The sequence below is a fragment of the Morchella importuna genome (genome assembly GCF_003444635.1).
Source record: "Morchella importuna strain M04M26 chromosome Unknown Morimp01GS031, whole genome shotgun sequence".
Lineage (NCBI taxonomy): Eukaryota > Fungi > Ascomycota > Pezizomycetes > Pezizales > Morchellaceae > Morchella > Morchella importuna.
In genome coordinates, this window is record NW_025763428.1 from 77,894 (window position 1) to 91,665 (window position 13,772).

At 46.7% G+C, this 13,772-nt stretch overlaps 4 protein-coding genes across 4 annotated transcripts; 1 reads left to right on the plus strand and 3 right to left on the minus strand.

Annotated features, from left to right (window-relative positions):
* Window positions 1-809: 809 nt before the first annotated feature.
* On the minus strand, window positions 810-2,353 carry LAJ45_08650 (uncharacterized protein; the record flags this gene model as incomplete). Its single annotated transcript, XM_046118199.1, has 2 exons — window positions 810-945; window positions 996-2,353. The coding sequence occupies 2 exons, from the start codon at window positions 2,351-2,353 to the stop codon at window positions 810-812; spliced, it is 1,494 nt and encodes a 497-aa protein (XP_045968476.1).
* Window positions 2,354-3,564: 1,211 nt separating this feature from the next.
* Window positions 3,565-7,138, minus strand: LAJ45_08651 (uncharacterized protein; the record flags this gene model as incomplete). Its single annotated transcript, XM_046118200.1, has 9 exons — window positions 3,565-5,303; window positions 5,472-5,525; window positions 5,692-5,777; window positions 5,923-6,053; window positions 6,109-6,174; window positions 6,328-6,430; window positions 6,484-6,523; window positions 6,587-6,623; window positions 7,100-7,138. 9 exons carry the CDS (start codon window positions 7,136-7,138, stop codon window positions 3,565-3,567), a joined length of 2,295 nt encoding a protein of 764 aa, XP_045968477.1.
* A 1,849-nt stretch (window positions 7,139-8,987) lies between these two features.
* Window positions 8,988-10,001, plus strand: LAJ45_08652 (uncharacterized protein; the record flags this gene model as incomplete). The annotated part of the gene is made up of 1 exon (XM_046118201.1): window positions 8,988-10,001. The coding sequence occupies one exon, from the start codon at window positions 8,988-8,990 to the stop codon at window positions 9,999-10,001; it is 1,014 nt and encodes a 337-aa protein (XP_045968478.1).
* An 855-nt stretch (window positions 10,002-10,856) lies between these two features.
* On the minus strand, window positions 10,857-11,840 carry LAJ45_08653 (uncharacterized protein; the record flags this gene model as incomplete). The annotated part of the gene is made up of 1 exon (XM_046118202.1): window positions 10,857-11,840. One exon carries the CDS (start codon window positions 11,838-11,840, stop codon window positions 10,857-10,859), a length of 984 nt encoding a protein of 327 aa, XP_045968479.1.
* Between the last annotated feature and the right edge of the window lie 1,932 nt (window positions 11,841-13,772).

The following is a 13,772-nucleotide window of genomic DNA, read 5'->3' on the forward strand; positions in this document are numbered from 1 at the left end:
CTGGCCTAGCGTAACATTGATCCGGCTCGAAGTAAGATCCGATCGGGTCCAAGCTTGAAAAGTATCTAGTACTGACCAAAATTTGTCTATGGTTCAAGCTAACTACATGATTCTATTGAACTCTAGGGCAATAATTAGCTGCATTCTTCTGCATTTCTAATTCTTTTTCCTCAATTGATCGGATCGCCAGGTTTTAGCTGCATGGACTGACCATATCAAATTATCGGAAAAGGGAAACGTCAGAATAGAACAAAAACGTGATTAGAACAGTTACCAAAGAAAAATAACTCACGTCTTACACGTGGACTGTTTAAAATTCTTGATTGTCTATAGCTCTACCAACACCCGACAGCTTTGCAAATAAACCTGCCAACAAGCCCTTCCAGACCAGGGATACACTCGGGTACTTCCTATCTCAATATACATGTATGTAGGAGAAACGGAAGGGAAGTAAAAAAGATAAATTTTAAACTTGATAATGATAACCCAAGACCTCCACAATCTATCTTTCCTCACCCTCGGGTACACCATACACTCATCTTGAGTACTAAAATCCTTCTCGAATTGATAAAACTCCAAGACCTTGCTCATCAGAAACCATAAACGCCCCCAAAAAAAGAAAGGAAAAGAAAAGAAGAAAAGAAGATATGTTTTCACACTATACCGCCAAAACTCGAAAAATTGGCTATCTCCGGCCAGGGATTATCACTCGAGTGATTGGTTGAATGGCATCGATCTGCATCAGAAGTTTCCCATACAAGTAATTTTGATCTCTGGAAGCTAGCCAATTTTTCGAGTTATGGCGGTACTTATGTTTCCGGTCTTTGCGGCAATGTTTCTGCGTATTGAATGCCATGGCGGTTGACACTAGCCCTGATTGCATCGAGGATAGGGTACAAGACGTCTGCAGGTGGTGGTGGGTCTTGCGCCTTTTCCACAGTCGGACTACTAAATGTTAGCTTGAGAAATGTCCATCACGAAGTAGGTGAGCTTACAGAGGTAGTTCAGGAACGACACCAGTAACAGCTCTTATTTTAGTCAAGAGAAGGTGTATATCCATCATATAGGATCTATAAGGAGGCTCATCCGAAACACCAGCGAACAAAAATCCCAACAGGTCATGATTCGTCCCCACTACCCAAGCACCGCTATCACCATCGACAGAGAACTTCTTTCCCGGATCTGCAATGATACAAATCTCGTCGGTATATGCCCTATTCGCGCTCGGTGATTGCTCCACCGGGCCCAGATAAATTCTACTCCAAACACCGTTGGTTCTCCCTCTGGTACACTTGGATCTAAACCCGTATTTCCAGACATCCATTCCACCACGGGTCGCAATATCTCCGAGGTTGTGAAACGTCTTTATATCACAAGTATTTTCGCGGTAAGAAGTAATGTCGGTGAGATACAGTGTATTAATCGGTTGCGTGATCTTTCTCGAGGGATCAATAGAGAAAATGGTCCAGTCGACAGTTGTCCTACGGCCGTACCATTCTGTTAAATGCATTTCTCCGCAATCGTACTTGATCGTCCCGGCCCAACACCGCCTTCGCGTCAACTCCAATACTTGTTCATGGTGAGCTACATCCAGATCGTGCTTATCCATATCCTCTGGCATCCGGTCTCCATCTATACAATATTTCTTGTACTCGTCCTTCCTTTTATTAGCTAATTCCACATCCTTCATAGCAACCTTTTCGTAGAGCCCATAGGACGGACTAGAAATTGTTATTCCCCTATTATCAGGCATAACACCCACCTGTTTATCCGGGCTATATCTGTCTGTAATAGGCTTGGAATTATCGTTACCACCAAAGATGACATGGTGGCATGTTGTTCCAACGATCTCATCACCAATTTTGAGGAAACCTCCGACAGAACCGATACGGGTGGAGTTGAGGGCGGCTGATATAGATCCCCCATTATTCAATGGCTCAGCCTGCCTGCTTGGAGTGCCAGTTTGCACTAGCACGTCGGCTTCGAGAAAAGCGCCATAGGGCTCGAGTGCTCGAACGATCCATGGAATCTTTTCTTTTTCGCAGGGAAATATGGTGATGACCAATGCATCATTTGAACTACCATCGCCCCTGGTACCGTGAAACATCTCGATGGCATTCCAATTCCATAGCGATATGAGGTTCGTGATCTCATCAAGATACTTCAAGAACATCTTGGCACTGACGCTTGTACCGTCGATGGGCGCCCATCCGATATAGGATTCTGGAAGAATTGGGGGGAAAAATCCTCTGTAGGTATATATTGGACCTGTTTTTGCTGGCTTTGGTTTTGCTGGTCTTTCTGGGGTTGATTTTTCTGGGGTTGCTGATTCTCCTGCTTTTCCCGACTGCATGGCCGTGTTTTTATTTATGAAGAGTGTATATGTAGAGGGGGTTTGCGCGCTGATTTTGGGGTCTAGGCAATGTGTGTCGGTGATAAAAAACAAATGCAAGCTATGCAGCGAGGAGCAGCCAAATTATAAAGTCCGGTCATCTCTATCTGGCTTCTCGCCGCGGTGTTCAAATGTGGCGACTAGTGACAGTGTAGGTTGTCATTGACATGTTGTCTTTAATTAGATAATTAGACCTGATCAGGCTTAGTTATGGACTAATTATCTTCAACAATCGGTGGCCCGTAATAAAGTTACAGTTAACTAGTCTAGTCAGCAAGCCGGGTTGCCCCATGTGCCTTCATCTCAATGTGCAAGTAAAATAATACACAAATAAATTATCAATCATACAAGTAATGAATTAAACAAAAAAAAAATCATACAAGTAAAATAACACTTCTCCAACCTTTCTTCGAGTGATAGAGTGTGATTAAATCTTCACATCGACGTGGTAGTAAACAAGTACGTATACAGCTGTCGTGAAATTTCCGCTATCTCTTAAGCCGTCTTTAGAGTAACAACAAACAGCCCAAGTAGGTCAAGGCCGAGTTTAGAAGTGGAACTATATACCTATAGGCAAAGTCCGAGGACTAGCTGCCATAAAGAGCGGATATGGTATTACATCTACCTGTAAAGTAGTAGCCTGAGAAAACTAAAAAATAGCTTAGATTGCTCCCAATACTAAGACTAACAAAATAGGCTTGGAAGCCAAAAAGTGACAGTTTAAGGGATAGCATCGGTCAGTGCACCTTGGTCTCAGGTAGTAATCATAGAAAATCACTCGCTAGAATTAGTGAAAATAGGTGAAGATACATGTATCTAACCGCAAAGCCCGTTTGTTTATCACTCCCATTTTACTCGCGATATCACAGAAAGATAATTGGAGCTAAATATTGTCGTTTATCGTATTTATTCTTAACATAAAAGTTTTAACCCAAACCCCCTTCATCCCACCAATACAAAAAAAGAGGTAAACCCTACAGAAAAACGCAATGCCATGCCATATATAGATAAGAAATGTAAAAGGAATGATGCCCCATAATGAATCCAAGAAAATAAGAGAAAACGATGCCCGAAACTACAACAAAAGTCTCCCACATCCCAATCATACCTACTGATAAACGAAAAATAAAGCAAAAAAAAACATCACGCATCCCATCATCTACCCATCCAGCTTAGTAGTTATTAACAAAAGCACCACCATCGATCACAATCTGTGCGCCGCTGACATACTTCGCACCCTCACCAGCAAGCCATACCGCCGGGCCCACGATGTCACTGGGAACACCCAGCCTTCCAAGGGGAACTTTCTTCTCCAACCGTCCCCTTTTCTCCATATCTGTGAGCTCTTCCTTGTTCATCTTAGTTTGGATCACACCAGGCAACAAGGCGTTGCATCGTACACCGTAAGGCCCCAACGACACGGCGGTGGATTGCATCAAGCTGACCAATCCAGCTGCGGTAGGGTTGTAATGGGATTGATGTCCATTACCGGAGTGGGCACCGGCCGCAGACAGGAAGATCAACGAGTAGTCAGGCATGGGATCGGGGCGAGGATCAACGGGGAGCGCATGGAACTGAGACTTGAACTGACGTGCGCAGGCCTGGACAAAATAGAAGTTTCCATTGAGATTGACCTCGACATGGCGACGAAGCAACTCAGGGGTAACATCAAGGAAGTCACGGTACCAACACATACCAGCGTTACCGACAGCTACATCGAGCTTTCCATAGGTCTCAACAGCTCTTTTGATGATATTGTCGCTGGTCCTGGGGTCTGAGATATCTCCGAAGACGATGGTGCAGCCCTGGCCCATACCACGGATCTCAACACAAAGGGAGACAATCTCCTCATTGGCGGGGTCGCTCTTAGTTCCCCAGTAGTGTGCAACAATGTGCGCCCCCTCTTTGGCAAATCCGAGGGCGATGGCACGCCCGATACCTCGTGATGCCCCAGTGATAGCACAGATCTTTCCTTCCAATAACCGAGGCCTCAAAGGTGGAGCCACGGTCATGGCACCCCCGAGCCCAGTCTCGCTCCCGGCGATCGTAGACTCTTCGACTTCGGATGGAGGAATCTCAACAAGAGCCTGATCGTTGTTCTTGTGGGATCCTTCGCTAGAGACAGACCCCTGGCGGACAAGCTCCATTGCGGGCTCGACTTCGACGACATGAATCTGTCTCCGTCGGTGCTCCATCTCCTCCCGTTGACGTTGCTCCATCTCCCGTTGGCGCTCCATCTCCCTTTGGCGCTCCATCTCCCGTTGGCGTTCCATCGCCTCACGCCGACGCATCGATTCCATCTCTGTCTCTCGCTGGCGTTGCATCTCCACCTCCCGCTGGCGTTGCATCTCCATTTCCCGCATCTCCATCGCCTCCTCATACCGTTGGCGCTCCATCTCCTCCTCCATCTCCTCATGTCGCCGGCGTTCCTCTTCTGCATCATTCTCTTCAGTCCACCCAGGAGAATCCAATGGAGCCTCCATGTCATGGCTTCCATGATGTCCGCGGTGTGAATTTCGGGAGTCAACGTTCCTGCTACCGTCCTTCTTCTTTCGTCGGGGCTTGTTGGTGTCTGAGATCGACAGTACGATCTGACCACCGCCACTCCCGGGAGCAGGGTTGATAGCAATAGAGGTCTTGGTCTCTTGTACGAGGCGCTCCCGTTCATTTACAGGCTCGTTTGGAGGTGTGGGGGCAGAAGGTGGGTAGTGGCTCCCTCTTGGGATAAGAGCATTGGAGACAATATCAGATGGGGTCAAAATCTCGCCCGGATCACCGTCCGACTCGGATGGTGGGGGCATGGAGTGGGACCGAGAAGGCTGGCGGAGCTTGCCGTGCGGGGACGCAGGCGCACCCCAGCGATCAAGGAAGGCATTCTTAAGATAATCGAAAGACATGGTGTCGTTTTTGCCTAAACAAGGAACGTGAGCACAAGAAGAGGAAAGATGGACTGGAGAGCAGAGGGGGGGGGGGGGGAGGGGGAGGGGGAGGGGGAGGGGGAGGACAGTATAAACGGGACGGGACAGGTTAATTGAATATGTAGGGTGGTAGGACGGGAAGAGATAGGATAATAACTTACAGTCGTTACAGTCCGGCTGAGCACAGTGAGGGTTCTTTCGTAGCCAGTCCTCGCCTATGAACATGTTAGAATGAGGGGGGGACATTTAATAAGTACTAGTTTGGAGTGGCCAGGTCACCGAGTTGGTTGTACCGTTGCCAACAAAGGTGCCCGGCGAGAAAAAAAGAAAAAGCAACCAGTAGAAATGGAGTAGCAGATCATTGGCAGGGGTTTAACTTACTCAACTCCATCAGCCATCTTCCAGGCGTCACACCCCTCCCACTGCCCCACACATTTGTCGTGTCAATGGTCTTTACGAATAAGCTCCTGCAGAAAAAGTTGAGTCACGTTAGAAAATGAACCCACCCCAAAAAATAAGATAAAAGGAGATGGAGATTTTTTTAGAGACCACGATATCGTGATTTCAAGACAAATCACTCAAAATGCTTGAACCGTGTAAGAATGAACGTACCATTTGCCAGCATCAGTAGCTCGTGGATATGCTAATGCGCATAATCTCTCGAACCGTTGCATATGCTTCCATGCTGAGGTCCTTGGTGTAAACTTCAGGTGCTGAAGCTCTGTTACAGGATCCATCGACATCTTTCTTGGAGAATCTGGGGTTTCCTTCTTTCCTTTGTTATTTTCTTCCTCTTACAGATTTCGTCTGTATGTCGTTGTTCGTGGATGTCTTTCCTATATCGAGGAAGGGACGAATAAATAGCTGTGAACACAGATGTGAGTATATATGGTGAGCAGGATAGGATACTGATGGCAGAGGAAGGCGTATATATTGTGAATAGGGAAGGGGGGAAAGGGGGGTGGGGGAGGAGGGGAGGAGGGGAGGAGAGAGCGGGTAGGCTAGCCACCTACGTACCTCGACAGGGCGCTCCCGAGAATCTTGCTTGCCTGCTTTTTTATTTTTTACTTTTGCAGGGCTATGTACGCACAGCGGCGGAGAAGGCTTGTTCGATGAGCTTCTGGAACAATGCGAAAGGTTTTTTTCCCTTCCTCTTTGCTCTTTTTCCCTCACTCAATTATTGAAAATGTTTCAAGGGTGGCTGGCGGGTTGGCTTATTTTGTTGGGCGGTACGGTGAGCAATGGCCAACGAGTGACGTGACAAGTGGAACAATACCTAATAACAACGATAGACAGGTCTTAGATGTCGACGACTACCCTGGTAAGTGACCAGCTGTGCTTTCACGTTACTGCCTTGAGTAGGTAGCTATTGAGCTAGGCTGACAAGTGGGAGAGGAGGTCGGGCTGCGGCTTGTCAATTTTGCACGTAGGGATATACCTAGAATGTAGAAGCGGCGAGCAAGTAAGGTGTTGAAGAAGCGTGTGTTTCCTTCTTGGGGGGGTGGCAACGATGAAGGGAAGGAGAGGGGTTGGAAGAGGGAGGAGGGGCTTGAAAAGGGAAAAAAAAACGAGCTGGTAGCTGGGGATACTCTAGGTAGAGTAGATGCTTGATGCTTGATGATGGTACTCCAAACGCCGGACACCGGACGCTAGATGTTGGATGATGCTGTTGTCGCCCTTCTCACTTTTGGTCGGACATTTTGAAAGGATATCCCTGGAAGTGTTGAACGGGAGGCCGAATCTCTACAGACAGACCCCCGCCTTCGACGAATCACCGGCAAGCGAATACGGCACACCAAGGGAAACGTGAGGAAAATCCAATCTGCATGGCGAAAAAGACTCGGTCTCTATCTAAGTTGAGATTGAGGGGGGCAGAATCGACGATCCGGGTCTCAAATTTTGAACTCGTGTGGCTTTCTGCAATATTTCTTACATTCTCGCCCGTTAGAAATACAGTAGCAGACTCTAAATTGCAATTCCATCCCCATACGTGTGCAATTCTAGAAACTCTCCTAGCCACTGGTAGAGTAGAGTACCTACCCTACGAGTCGTCTCTACTCTAACAGTTGGTGCGTTACCACTCACTGCATGATGATGGTGCGTAGAGCATAAAGCAGCATAGTACTCTAGACCATCAGGATAGAGAAGGTACACACTCTAGGTATGGCAGGCTCAAAAGAGGGTGTGCACTGAGTTATCCGTTGGCCATGGGATAGTCAAGTTCGGCGGCAGATGTGACTGAGAATCTCGACGTGTCAGCGGGAGGGGGAGAAGAGGAGGGGGAGTGGATGTTTGTTTTCGTCCCGACAGTTTGGGATGGGCGCGCAAGGGGGGGTCGAGTGTGCTCGGCGCTCGCATGTTCATGTTCAAGGGTCCAGTTCTTGCTATGGGTACGTCACAAGCCAAGACCAAGACCAAGATTCAGATTCACATTCCCATTCCTATGCGTAACCCACAACTTGAGTTGTCAACTTCTCACCACACGTTTTAAATTTTTCCCTCCCTCAGATGACCATCAAAGACTTCTTAATCTTTGCAACAGTTCTCCCTATTATTTGCAGACCATGAAAATTTCAAGCAAAGAAGTGCACAATATTAATGTAGAGTAAGGTGCATAGACATACATGTAGTCTATGTACGTACCAGCCACTGATACCTTCTAGAGGCGCCAATCCCGGCGGCCAACGTTGCGTGCAGTTCAAAAGTCAAGTGAAAAAGTGAAAGTGCGGAGAAAAGTCGTCGACGTTCCGTTTGGCCAATCAGAGCCAACCACGCACAGTAACCCTGCACCAACCCGGTCTAGGTTTAGACTGGAGCACCAGGGTCCGGTTCTTATCGGCAGACCATCCCACAAATGTCTGTGCGCGCGCTTGGGTGTGCCATTCGTCATTCCGCGAAACTCGAGGAGAGAAAAGAGTTGAGGGGAAAGTTGTTGAGTGAATGGAGGAGGGAGAAACTTTTTTCTGAAGAAGGGAGACTTTTACGTCATTGCTCTTCTTTTGTCATACCTCACCACTGAGTTACTGAGTTGCTGTTGCTACTGTACTAGTACTGCTGTTCCGTGAAACAGCTATGGGTACTCTACTTACCCTCCCCCTCCCACCTCCCCCCTCCACACACCCATCCGTCACTCTTCGTGTCACATCGTCACATCATCCCCCCACCTCTCTGTCCTCATCTCATATATCCCGCCAAAAATGTACCGCGTTGAAACACCACCCAAGCAAGCTTCGTGAAATCCCGATAGCAATGTCTGATAGATAGCATCGCTTTTGAACCAATTATCACTATCGAATCCCGATGAGCAGCTCCATAGCGATATCTCCCAGCTTTCCCTAGCATCGACATGGCGTACGAAGTGATGATGTATGTAGGCAGTGTCCATTACCACGGGTACAGGGTACAGTACCTACTAGCTCTTCCTACAGCTGGTATCAGATGCAGAAAATGTACCTACGATGCTTTATGTAAATAAACACCGTTTATTTCCGTTTCCCCATCAAATTCCATCCCATCCATCCACCTCGTCTCCGGAGTAAATGCAGGCTGTCTGGATATGCCTACTGAGCTATAGCAACATAACACCCATATAGCACCTGTACTACTGTACCTACTTCGACTGCATATCCCTCATCGCTCATCGCTCATCACACCACACCTGTAACCCCTCCCTCGCGATGGCGGCAAAACCCCAAAGACCCCAGCTCAGTTTCACTCCTCCTCTGTTCAATTCCGCAACCCCATGGGCCAGCTCCGAAGAAGATCTAGCAGCACTGTACCACTCGCCACACACGGGTGCCGTCACTACTCGGACCTCGCTCCTCGTCCAAGGCTTCCTCGAGAATAAATCTATCCACCAGGCCGTTCTGTTCTCAACCACGGATGCCAAAGTTGCCAACACATCCCTAAATACTTATGGATACTCTCCGCACCCGCTTGAATACTACCTGACATCCATCAAGAACATAATCACAGCTTCCAAAGCCCCGCAATCGAAACCGTTCATTGTCTCAATCACGGGTGACCCCACAGAGATACAGAATGCAGTGACCAAAATTGCAGCATTTGCGAAGGAAAACTCATACGAGCTTCTGGTGGAGATAAACCTTTCCTGCCCTAACATAGCAGGCAAGCCTCCACCTGCCTACAACCTCGCTGGACTGCAATCGTACCTTCAGGCGCTTTCTACCCTTACTCTCGCTGTGCCAATCCAGATTGGACTAAAGACCCCACCGTACACCCACGATGATCAGTACCGTGTGCTTATCGATGCGTTGAAGCAGTACCCAGAGGCAGTATCGTTTATAACAAGTACGAACACGCTTGGATCCTCGCTGCACTTGTCGTCACCGCCGTCGTTGGCTGTGGGGAGACGGACGGTGTATCAGCCGACGCTGTCGTCGGAATCGGGGACTGGGGTTGGCGGTCTCGGGGGATCGTGTATTCACTGGTTGAGCTTGGGGAATGTAGCTACCATTAGGAAGCTGCTTAATGTGGAGGAGGAACTGAAGGATATTTCGGTCATTGGGGTTGGGGGGGTCGCGGATAGGGGTGCATGGGAGAGGATGCTGAGTGTTGGTGCTGCGGCTGTTGGGGTGGGGACGGCGGTCGGGTGCCATGGTGTGGGTGTATTTGAGATGATAGTGAATGGTCAGACGAGTACGGAGGCTGAGTATAATGTGAGGATTTAATGAATTGAGTGGATCAATGTTGAGTTTTAGTGTTGTTTACCCAATGGGGAGTGTGAAGGAATGAAATCATATGATATCACTCGAAGATAGTTAGGCCAAGAAATTAAATAACTATATAATATATGCTTGATGATTCAAAATTATGCTCAACAATTGAAAAGAATTGTAAAGAAAAAGAAAAAGGGTGAAAAAAACAGGGTGAAAAACCTGCTTACGTCATCTTACGCAGTCCTAGCTGTCAAGTTTTTCCTTCATGATAGATCACTCGACAATACAAAATCCTAGAAACTCTAAAAACAACATCGTTCATAATCAAGTCCTAAGATAAGAAGAGACTATATTTGTTTAAGAATCTTGAGGATAGGTCGGTGAGGTTGTAAAATTTCGCAATCACTCTCTATATCAGAACTTGGGCCTGGCAAAATTTGATTAGCTAAAATTGTTCTTTGACTCGAGCTCAACTTACTTTTCCTGTAGTGATAGATAGATACGAGACGAGTTGTATTGGGACCTGGGGACTGGGAAGATAGGACAATACAGGACAAGACCAGGTCTGGAGGCCTCGAGGCCTCTTTGACCTTTTTCCAGACTGAATATACTCTTCAGCCAGAGTTTTAAAAAGACTGAGCATAAATTAGTATGGTCACAGAGATTTCCCAGCCTCAAGGCTACATGGTTGCATTATGAAAAGCCGCGAGACTCTGACGAGACAAGACCTCCTCCTTGACCTATGATAATACGTATAATTTAGGATATTTTCAAGCTAACAATATCATGGGATACTCGTATTCCTCACTAATGAGTACATGAACAATCTTTTCGTCACCAACATTTTTGTAAATTACACCCCTGCCATTACCTGCTCTGACAACCCCACCCTTCAAAAGAACGTATCAACCCACAGTTCTTATTAATGGCCCTCTCCCACATTACCTCCAATGCTGTCGTAGATTTCTTCATATCGAAAATGTCGTTGAAGAGATTAACCAACGACTCCCAGTCAATCTCAGACTTGCTTTTCTGAAATTTGTGGATATTATCTTTGAGCCATAATTCTCTGTTGCGGGCACCCTGTGGACTGACGGGCGGAGTGACTTGATAGGCCCCCGCAGTTTCCTGAGCAACCGGAGTTTTGGGTGAGGGGGCGGTGGCAGCTTCTGTATCGCTCAATTCATCGATATTCATCTCTACCGCTGGAAGTCCTCCATTTGATCTCTCAAAAAGTATCCCCAAGCCCATCCTTATGACCTTTGCTCTTAGGACCTTGCCGGTATGAGCTTGCCCCCAGGTGGATTCGAAATCACCAGAGGCTATGTTCCAAGATTTTGTAGTGCTATCAGGCATGGTAAAGCAGTAGTCGGTGAGCCATTCGAGCTGTTGTTCGGTGTAGAACGCCCTTGGCTTTTTCTGTGGTGGTAATGGTGCGTTTGGTAAGGTAACTAGTCGCTTCGAGGTGGCAGGAGAAATGCGCGAGAAATCCCTGGAGGTAGAATTGGGGAAGATGTTTTGCTTCTCGCAAATAGCGGACCCGGAGAGGCTTTCGAGACGGCGATATTTTTTCGCCGGATCATCACGGGTTGCGGCCGGGTGGGACCTCTTTAATGTGGGTTGCTTGTTGTCGAAGACGGCTGGTCGAAGAGAGAGGATAACATTCTGGCTATCCTCTATGTCAGAAACAACGAGGCAGTTATCGGAGTCTCCAGGGTCATCTTTTGTTGAAAACATGATTTCAGAGGATGGCATACTTGTTGTGTCGCGAAAGTGGTCGATTGATAGGTGATCTGAGTGAATGTTGTTGTTGGTGGGGTCGATTAGTGGTGGTTGGAAGTGAAGCCCCATGTTTTTACGCTTTTATTTGGTGGGGCAAGAACACCACTTTTGAGTGGGCCAAAAAGATCTGATTACATACTAATTAAGCTTATCGCCACTGCGTACATGTATTTGTCGGTGTCTCGAACTAGATGGAAAAATTTTTATGTTCGTGCTTAATTGATCTCTCCCGTCTAAAGGTACACATAGGTGTTCTAATTTTCAGATCTCAATCTTCTGCTACCGTTAAGCCACTGGCAGGTAGGTTCTTCTGATAGCCAATCAACCTGCTTTAATGATACGGGGATATTGCATGGTTCATTGTGATGACACAGCGGGCCATTTCCACGAGAAGATGGCGAGTGACTGACCGTGATTACATACAATACATACACAAGTCAGCGGAAATCGAGTTAATCCTCGAGAAATCCACTCTCTACTACATTAATGGTATGTCCGAGCCGGTAGAAAAAAGGCGTAGCATGAGATTCCACCAGTTCTCTTTAGAAAAGGACTTACACCTACGTGTACCAAAGCGGAGATGGTGGATCCATCGAGAATTAGCGGTGCTCCCATTTCCATCTGGAAACGTATACCGGGTGGTTGTAACTACAAGAAAAAAAAGTACGTGTAGTGTGTGGTGCAAAATTGCATCTCGCATCCTTCAACACGCTAGGTGTTCTTAACAGGTGGAGCCCCCAACTAGCCCCTCCAAAGTGCCCATAAATTCAGCAGTCCTCTCCCACTCTTCTTTTAAACCATCCTCAACCATCTCTTCAATTTATCAACAACCCTCGACATTTATCAACAACCCACGAAAACATCAACTTTTGTACTATCATCCGAGTCCCGTTCACTAACTCCCAGCTTCTTGTGAAGTATATCTATACACTCTAAGCACGAGACTTTCATCATCCCTAAAGTATGTGATATCTTTCCTTTATCGTCTCATCATCTTCCATCACTCCAAGTCAGCCATTCTACACTACTTTTATCCCCCGAGATATTTGATAGTACTTCCGACAGTTCTTGCATCCCCCTCCCTCCTCCCCCCTCTTCCCCACCAACCCGGATCTTCAACCAATTTTTTTTTGATACATCCTACTTATATACAGCGTCTAAACACAGTCTAACTTATTATCCTATCCAGGCTCCCACGCCTCAACGCGGAGCTTATTATTCTCATCAACTTTAAGGCTTATCGTTATAGAGAACGGGATAGTTCTCTCCAGAAAGTAAGCCCCCACATGTCAACTTATGCCTCTCCTGACACTGATATCCTCGGTGATGAAACTAACCTATCTTTGGTTGTTAGCTTTTAGAACGGTAGTTGAAGATGAGTCCACGCAATCCACACAGAGAAGCTGTCTCTGGTCATGATAACCTTCAAGATGTCATCACAAGAATTTCCCGGCTCAATCTAGAATTTATGTGGGGCATCGAGAATGCGAGATCCCAAATCAATAAACAAGACAGCTCTGGAACCAATACACCAGGCAACGCCAATTTGAAACAAGAAATCCAGAAAAGTATAAGAGGATATGGGAAGGCACTTGTAGAGCTGGCCGACCTAATTGATACCGAGACAGGTATTATATTAATCTCCCCTTGAACATCAATTGACTAGCACCGACTAAGCACCTAACTCTAAATCAGAGGTAGGATGCTGGTATGTACTGGTTAGATTAGGAATACAAGCAGATACACAATAGTGGCTGTTTTTGTGGTGATAATCAGCGTTGAAATGGTCAAGCTAACATGTAGCAGGATATAAAGTGCATATCCCCAACATCCAGATAAATGGGAACAATATACTCTCCTCACCGTGTGGAATACCGGAGATATCTAGTGAATTAATACCGTTTGAAGGCCTGGGAATGAAGTCAAGATGTCTGTAATATCTGAGAACTTATGATGCTTATACCCATAGACTGACTTTTATACAACCGATTAGTACATACA